The sequence below is a fragment of the Indicator indicator genome, chromosome 19 (assembly GCF_027791375.1).
Source record: "Indicator indicator isolate 239-I01 chromosome 19, UM_Iind_1.1, whole genome shotgun sequence".
NCBI classification, from domain to species: Eukaryota; Metazoa; Chordata; class Aves; order Piciformes; family Indicatoridae; genus Indicator; species Indicator indicator.
In genome coordinates this window covers 19,198,291-19,207,096 of record NC_072028.1, presented here as the reverse complement: position 1 = coordinate 19,207,096, position 8,806 = coordinate 19,198,291, and the positions used below count along the sequence as shown (strand labels likewise).

The 8,806-nt window shown below is 50.4% G+C and overlaps 1 protein-coding gene across 1 annotated transcript; it reads right to left on the bottom strand.

The window, feature by feature from the left end:
• Nucleotides 1-361: 361 nt before the first annotated feature.
• Nucleotides 362-6,709, bottom strand: TRADD (TNFRSF1A associated via death domain). Its single transcript, XM_054389656.1, has 4 exons — nt 6,562-6,709; nt 3,596-3,873; nt 1,793-1,982; nt 362-669 (listed from the first exon to the last, which is right to left on the bottom strand). The coding sequence occupies exons 1-4, from the start codon at nt 6,701-6,703 to the stop codon at nt 362-364; spliced, it is 918 nt and encodes a 305-aa protein (XP_054245631.1). The 5' UTR covers nt 6,704-6,709.
• Between the last annotated feature and the right edge of the window lie 2,097 nt (nt 6,710-8,806).

Sequence of the window (8,806 nt, the reverse complement as noted above, 5' to 3'; positions counted from 1 at the left end):
CAGTGGCCTTGTCTGCTTCTCAGAGACATTCTGAGATGCCATCCTTGCCCTTCTTCTTTCCCTGGGGCTCTCCAACTGTCTGCTTGCTTCCCTGTGATGCTTTAGTCCCAAAGAAAGCCAGGCTGAAAGCCTCTCTCACCAGTTCACAGGAGAATAAGGCAGACTTCTGGAAACAGAATGAAATAAGGCATGTGGGAGGTCCCTGCTGGCTTCTGTGAGCACAGAACCTCTCCCCTGGGCATTCCCACCTACAGAGGAACCTGTGGTGGTTTTCAGGACGTGACGTTCCCAGACACTGGCAGCAGTCCCATACACTAGCTAAAGCAAGAAAGCCCTTAGCAATGCCTCTGCCCTTTGGGCTTTAGGGGAGGTCCTCACTGGAATGGAGGCCCAAGAGCTCCTCAGCCAAGCTGATGAGACCGTTTTCTTCCAGGGCTGAGATCAGCCGTGCTATTGTGGCCTTCTTGCCCTCTGACTGGATGAACCTGAGGAGCATCTGGTAGGCTTGCTCATAGAGTCCCTCCCGGTCGTACTCCAGGGCCAGGTTGTCAATGACAGGATCGCGCAGGGCCCGGCAGCTCTTCTGCAGGGAGCGACCCACTTGCTTCCACTTCTTGGACACCAGCTTGGCGAACTTCTGGTGGTCATCTGGCAGGAGGGTTCTGTTGACTGAAAGGGACAGAGGGCAGGTAAATCACAGAGCTTTCATCATAGAATGTTAGGGGCTGGAAGGGACCTCAAAAGCTCACCCAGTCCAACCCTCCTGCCAGAGCAGGATCACCTAGAGCCGGTCACGCAGGAATGCATCCAGGCAGGTCTTGGATATCTCCAGAGAGGGAGACTCCACAACCCCCCTAGGCAGCCTGTTCCAGTGTTCTGTCACCCTCATAGTCAAAAAAAAGTTTCCTCCTGTTTCCATGGAATTTCCACCATTGCCCCTTGTCCTGTCATTGGGCATCACTGAGCAAAGCCTGGCTCCATGCTCTAGGCACTCACCATTTACATATTTATAAATATTCATGAGGTCACCCCTCAGGCTCCTCTGCTCCAAGCTGAAGAGCCCCAGGTCCCTCAGTCTCCCCTCAGCAGGGAGATGTTCCACTCCCCTAGTCATTTTTGTGGCTCTGTGCTGGACTCTTTCAAGCAGTTCCCTGAGGCCCTTCTTGAACTGAGGGGCTCAGAACTGGACACAGTACTTCATGGCTGATGTGCTGTAACTTGGACCAGACCAAGGTTTGCTCAATATTCTGTGGAGCCAGGGAATCTGTTCAGTGTCCACAGCAGGTCACTACACTGCTGTGAAGCTGCTCTGCTTGTTCTCTGGTGTTCCAACACCAGGGCAGCAGTGTGGCTTTGGAGCAGAAATGCAAGAGCAGCAAAGCTAAAGGGACTTGCTCCACCGTGGGCTTGGGGTCATGGACGCATCGCTGCATGCTCCAGCAGCTCCTCCACCACTACAAAGGGACAAGCATCTGGAGTAAGCCTCACCTCAACCAAAGGATGTGGAGGAAGAGAAAACTACTCTGTTCTTCCTTTCAGTATAAAGGGGTTTTAAAATGTGAGGAACCTGGAGGGAACACCAACTCTGAAACATCTGATTCTGCGCCACCTCAGAAAACAGGATGAAGAAGTGTGGCAATGTCTTAGGACTGTTCTAATTCCTTCCTTAGGGGATGCTGGAAAAGCCTTCATTTATCTGAGGCAGACCCCAGTATTCAATTAATCCACTCTTTTTGGGCTTTGAGGGAAGGAGGACCAAGGGCTCTCTCTTGGTCAGTTCTTAGCTACTCACCAAACTCTTGTCCTTGAAAGATGAAGGTGACTTGTGGGGAAAGGGAGCTGCCTTGAGAAGGAGGTAGAGATGGGGGGCTCAGAGGGGTGCAGTCTTTCACAACCATGTTGTTGTTGATGCTCTGGTGGACAGTCAGGCTCTTGAAGGATTCCTCCAGCTCTGTGATCTCCTCATCCCGCAGGCGGTCAGGCTGTAAAGCAAATGGCATCAGTGAGTCATGCCAGGCTCACCAGGTGCAGCTTAAGAGGATGGTGTCTAGAGAGGAGCATTGAGGTAGTTACAGCAGGAGTTGCACACTGCCCAGATCAGGTGGTCTGATGGAGTCCTGGTTGTAAATGTGAGTCTGAATGTGTCATATGGCATGAAATAGGCAATCTGCCCTGCCTGGCTTTCTCACATGCAGCACTGAGTGCTTACAAGTCACACAGAACTGGTCCATGGCTACTTTCAGCAGCCCTCTGCAAAGGTTAGGGTGCACCAGAGACAGTGTGGCTTCTCTGACTTATTCTGCATGAGGGTCAGAGCCAGAGAATAGGGTGACTTGATCAAACAGCTCCTGCCCAGCAAAGCAGGCAGCTCCTGCTACCCCCTTTCTTTCCCTCTGCCCTTGCATTACTTACTTTTGTCACTTCTGCATCCTCTCCAAGCCACTTTTTCTCACTGACCAGGAGCAAACTAGTCTGATCTCCAAAAAGCTGGTAATGAGAAAAGGACTGAAGAAGGCAAACAGCAGGGGAAGAGTCAAACCTGGCTAGTGCTCTCAGTGCAGTGTTTAGCTCACAGACAGCAGGTACACAGCACTGCCCTCAGCCACTGCTGGCTGTGCCTTGGGATCATCTCTCTGACCACTGCATCATTAGGAGAGTCACTTATGGTGATGTGAGAATAAGCTTATCTCTTCTGTCCACTCAGCTAGCTCAGCAGAGGCAGGAGCAGCAACCAGAAACTGAAAGGGTATGGAAGATCACAGCTTTGGTCCAGGGCTGAAAGGTTTGCATTTCATTCTCTGTGCTTGAAGAAAAGCAACCTGGCAAAATATGCTCTGGTGTGTCTCATCTTTAGTAGAGGGTGACTACCTACTTCTCAGGATCATCTAGAGGGAATCAGAGCTACAAGGTAAGAGAAAGGCACCAAGTTTAATCATGGTAAGTGTCTTGGATCTGTAGTGAGATGATAAATCTCACTGTTCTTGCTAACAGGATCATAAAATGGTCTGGGTTGGAAGAGACCTCTGAAGGTCATGCAGTCAGCAGGGGCATCCTCAACTAGATCAGGCTGCCCAGAGCCCTGTCAAGCTTCACCTTGAATTTCATCTCCAGGGATGGGGCCCCAACCACCTCCCTGGGCAGCCTGTTCCAGTGTTCCACCACCTTCATAGTAAAGAACTTGTTCCTAACATCCAGTCTAAATCTGCTCTTCTCTAGTTTGAAGCCATTGCCCCTCATTCTATCACCACAGGCCTTTGTAAACAGTCTCTCTGCTTCTTGTAGCCCCCTTCAGGTACTGGAAGGCTGCCATTAGGTCTCCCCAGAGCCTCCTCTTCTCCAGGCTGAACACCCCCAGCTCCCTCAGCCTATTCTCATAGCAGAGCTGCTCCAACTCCATGATCACTTTCATGGTCCTCCTCTGGACCTGCTCCATAAGGTCCATGTCCTTCCTGTATTGAGGGCTCCAGACCTGGATGCAGTACTCTAGGTGAGGTCTCACCAGAGCAGAAGGCTAGTGCCAGAGTGTGCAGTGAGCTTCCCAAGCCCTCTGCTACTGCTCCTCACTGCTGCCTGGCCTCCGTCCCTCTCCTCTCACCTTTTCCCTGTAGATGCACTCCAGGCAGTGATCCTCATCCTTCAGCATGTTGTCAAGGTGCTCACTGCCAGTCTTCAGCTCCATCTCAAGAGGCACTGTGGTCAAGGCCAAGGAGAGCTGGAGGTGACTCTGGAGGGACTTCTGGAGGGTTCCTTCCCGGTAACTCTGGAGGAAGCGGCGGCAGGTGCCCTGCTTGCAGAACTTCAGCTGCACTATCAGGTGTGGGTGGCTGCAGTGCACTTTGAGCATGTCCACACCATTCATGCTGCCTGTGGAGTCTGGCAGGGAGAAGGGAGCAGAGTCACTACCCAGGCATGACACAGACAACCCAGACCCACTCCCATCCACCACCAAGCCTGCAATGGAGTAGCTTTTGAATTCTCTTCTTGCAGTGACAGAGTCCTCTGGGATGAAACATCTCTGTGTGAAACCAAGAGGAAAGGATTCAGCTTTTTCTGCCCTGCCACCATCCATTCCCATTAAGTATGGTGTCCAACAGAAGCCATGAGGCAATTATCCCCATCCCTGTTTATTAGGTTAGAAGGCTGAGGTTTCATTTCCTGGACAGAAATGGTTATGCTAAACTGGTGGCACAGGGAAGTTTTACCATAGTTCAGCTCAGTGCTTGGTCAGACCTCACCCTTGTGATTGTTTTATGCAGTGATGAGGATTCTGGCAAGGGATTCAGTGTTTCCTCTCCACTTCATGCCTAAAGGCAACTTTTGGCTGGCTCTGAACCTTCAACTTATCTCAAATGGCAAAGGACAGATCCAGCCACAGGAAATTTGGACTGCTTGAGACTGGGCCTTGGCTTGCTGAGGTCTTTTGCACAGATAATTCATTTATTATAAAAATCTAAGCAAGGGTAAGCCAGGGCTGTACCCTCCAACGCTGGTATAGGAGGAGCATGAGTGACATGAACAACAAAAATAGTCCAGGCCTTCATCCTTCCTTCTCCCAGCAAAATGTAATTTTGCTTAGCTGTGCACATTGATCTTGTTTCCACAGGGATTTTTGGTGCTGTTGGTGCCAGTTCAAAGTATGTTTCTCTTTTTTTGCAGCAGCAGGAGAGGCCTTGGCTGTACTGCTCCCAGACCAGAACTGACCTCTTGGCCCCTCACAGCATGAGGCTGTACACAGATGCCAGCTCAGACTGGTACTACATCAGGTATTTCTACACCATGGCTCATGGCATCACTTTAGACATGCTCAGAGGAGAATTCCAAGGCAAAGCAGGCTTGTGTACTTCACATTAAGGTAGGAGAAGTGACTTGGCATGCAGAATGATGTGATCTAACAGTGGCTTGATGGGGTTGCATCAGAAAGTCTAGTTTGGACTAGATCTGTAAACTGGGACATGAGGCTAGGCACCTAGGGATGGCATTTTAACCAGAAATGTCTTTGTATGGCTTCCTTCAGGCTTTGTTTTTCCTGAGTGCTGGCCAAACAAAAGCTTCTACAACAGGGTAAGAGAGCTGGGGAGGGAAAAGCTGCACAGATGTGGAAACCTTTATGACTGGTGTACAAGGCAGCTGTAAACAACCTCAAAAGACAGGACTTTGCATGGGTTTCTTCATGGAAACTTCAGACAGGTTCAGATTTCATGTCCTTTTTTAGGCCTTTAGAAGCATACTAGGGTTTAGTGGTTGTGTGTGAGCTTTCCTTGAAATGTGTGAGCAGATTCACGTTCCAGTGACCCAAAAGCAGCCAGAAATTCAGCCTAAATGGGTGACTCTGGTGGGCTTCCTGCTGCTCCAGGCCTGTACTGGATAAACTCACTGCCTTGGCTGGACTCACAACTGCCAGAAGAAATCAGTGTGGTCACACAAGCCCAGTGAAACCTTGTTGGCTCAGCTCTATGATGGCTAAACACCACCATGAGTTAGTCCAGATAAGTAATGAACTCATAGAATGGCCTGGGTTGGAAGGTACCTCCAAAGGTCACCTGGTCCAACCCCTCTGGGCATCCTCAACTAGATCAGGTTGCCCAGAGCTTGAGTATCTCCAGGGCAACCTGTTCCAGTACCCTCATAGTGCAGAACTTGTTCCTAAAATCCAATCTAAATCTTCTCTTCTCCAGTTTGAAGCCATTGCCCCTCATCCTATCACTACAGACCTTTATAAACAGTCTTTCTCCATCCTTCTTGTAGACCCCCTTCATGATTATTCTGCAGTCAGACTGGTGTAGGGGTGCATAGAGCAACAGTTTTATGGTCATTGGCATCTCAAGTACTCTTTTGATGTAAAGAGGATTTACATCCCCTTGAAGCTAATGTAATTGTGCCTGTTTGTATCAGACAAGAACTTGTACTGGTTATCACTAGTAATAAAAACTGGCTTCTCAAAGCAGAAATCGTGTTGCTGTGCTGCTATGAAGACAGAAGTTACATCTTCTTTGATGGCAACTGCAATCTTTTTTCCCCTCTTACACAAATGGGTTTAAACAAACATTCATAAAGTAGGATATTTCACAGGACAGTTGAAGTTGGAAGGAAGCCCAGGAAGCCTGTAGCCCAGCCTTCCATGCAAAGCAGGGTCAGCTCTGAGGTCAGGCTAAGTTGCTCAGGGCTTTATACTGTCTCATTTTGAAACCTCTCAAGGATGGAGATAAACAGTTGCTCCGGGCAACTGTTTGTCCTTACATCTGGTGTCTACCTCTCTTGTTTCAATTTGTGCCTGCTGCTTCTCATTCCCCATGCACCACTGTGAAGAGCATGGCTCCATCTCCACCTCCCTGTAGGCTTTTGGCAGGTGCTTTTCTCTTCTCCAGGCTGAACAGGTCCAGACCCCTCAGCCTCTCCTCATAGGACAAGTGCTCCAGCCCCCAACCATCTTGGTGGACCTTTATTCAACTTCTCTTCATTGCAAGCACCAGCTCTCCTTACCCCTTGAGTGTGAGACTAAAGAAAGGCAGGGCTGTGTGAAGAGATGAGACAGTGTGCCAAGCTACCAGAGAGGATGGGTACCTGCTAATGCCAGCTTCAGGGCCTTGAACACACTGGGTTTCTTCTGGGAGCTTTCGTAGAGAGATGGCAGAGCGATGGTCTTGCAGGTGGACTGGAGGAAGAGGTAAGCGCTGCCGATCCAAGGGGAGGAGCTGCCTGCCATCTTCAGCACCCTGCAAAAATACCCAGGTGAGCTGAGAGACCACAGGGAACACAGTCTGATGCCAGGTGAGTGCTTACAGCTGCTACTATGCCCAAGCATTGGCAGGATTGGGGGGATTCACCCCTCTTTCCTAGAGGAGGTGGTGATGTCGTTGCAGTACGTGTAACCCCTGGGGAGCTGAGTGCTCTGTGAAGCACAGCGCAGCGGGACGTGGTGTCCCAAAGACTTGGCAGCTCACAAAGCTCTGCTTTCATTTTCCATTGGAGTCTGTCCATTTTATAGTCCAAAGAGATGCTGAAGCAGAGTTTCAGTCTTGTGTCTCTGCCCAGCCAAGCTGGCAAAGGCTAAAGACATATAGCTGGGGCTCTCTGTGGAGCATCCCAGCAGTCCGGGTTCTGGCACGTTCACAGGGACTGAAGCCCCGTTGTAGGCAGAGTTTTACCTTGAGGTCCTGGTCCCCTGCTTGTCCTCACTAGAGGACATGTTACAGACCCCAGGGCCCACATAGCAGGACACTCAGTGTTATCCCTTTGCTTTACCAGCTCATTTATTATTCTCCCACTGTTCACCTTTTGCAGCAATGCACCTGGAAGACAGCACATCCATGTCTCTTCTCATCACACCCATTCCTCACTGCCCAGCTACAGCAACACTTCTATCTACCACAGCTGCACCCAACTTGGATCCCAAGCAAAAACCAACCAAAACACCTTCCAGGCTACAGGTACTCAGAATGGAAAAGCTCTGCTAGACTGGGCAATGCCAGACTGAGCTGTGACAGCCTAGGAGACAGCCATGGCCACCTCTCCTTTCTGGAGCTTACACAAAGTGCCTGAGCATGTCTGTAGGCTGGACACCACAAGCCTCTTGAAGCTGTTCCCACAGGGAGTGGTGCTTGGAACCAGCCCTTCCATCACATCCTAGTGACAAGCAATTTGTAATTTAGGGCTTTTGGCTCAGCCCCAGTCTCAAGTCCTGCCCCCTCTCTAACTATTTGCTTACTCCTCTGTCACACCATCAGCTGCTTCCCCACAGGCATCCTTTCCTTCCTGCTTTCTGCACTCTCGCTCAACCTCAACATCAATCCCACAGCTGCCAAGCACTGGCTTGACAGTGTGACTGCTGTCCACAACAGTGTCCTTCTCTTCAGATGTCCCTTATGTTGTGCATGTGAAGATCTTTTGGCACCAGGGGCTGCCAGACCAAGTGTGATGACCTCCCGTGGACAGGCTGTCCTCCAGGTAGTAGCTGGGGCTGGGAACCATTTCCATCCCCTGTAGCACATCAAACAGGCACACTGTATAACCTTGAACTGTGCCCAGCACAGAAGCCTTTTACTTGCTCAGAAAATAATCAGGGAATCATAAAATTCAGACTGAACTTGGAGTTCAAGGAGTGCCTGTAGGATGCAGGAGTGCTCCCAGTCCATGGGCTCCTGCATCACACATCCCTTTTAGACAAGCATCTCAGAAAGGAGAATGCATTGCTGCTGCGGTCTGAGCCTCCAAACACCAGGAAGTGTGGGATCTGGGCACACATCTCCTAGCATCCTGCAGAAGGAGGGTGATAGAATCTGAGTAACAACTTAGAAAGTGACAGACATGGAATAATTAAAAGATTAAACCCATGGGACCATTTGTCTTTTGCAGAGCTGCCCAGCACAGAGGCATGTGGAGTACCAGAACACCCTGCTCCCATGCTGTCCCTGCACCCCTGCCCCACACAGACCTGCTCCTCACCTGCCTGATTGCGCTCAGCAGCACTGGGGAAGCTGGAAATCACACCAGGTAAGGAGCAGCCCTTTGCTGTTGTGCCTCTCTGGTCTGATCCCAGCTTTCCAGCCTGAACTGCCCCATCCCAGTCCCCACTCAAGAGTGGGGACCAATAGCTGTGGGTCTCAGCAGCAGCCCAGCCGTTGTGGGATGCTCTAGAAAACCAACCCCAGGCACTATGTCACCAGCTAATGAGTAAATAGGGTGTAAATAAGTGAGGGATGATCCCTCACTGCCTTTCTCGCTGACCTTTGGCATGGCTCGGGCTGCTCCTGATGCTTAATTCCCGTAAATGACCTAACTGGGAAGGGCCGGGGGGGGAGGCTGCCTT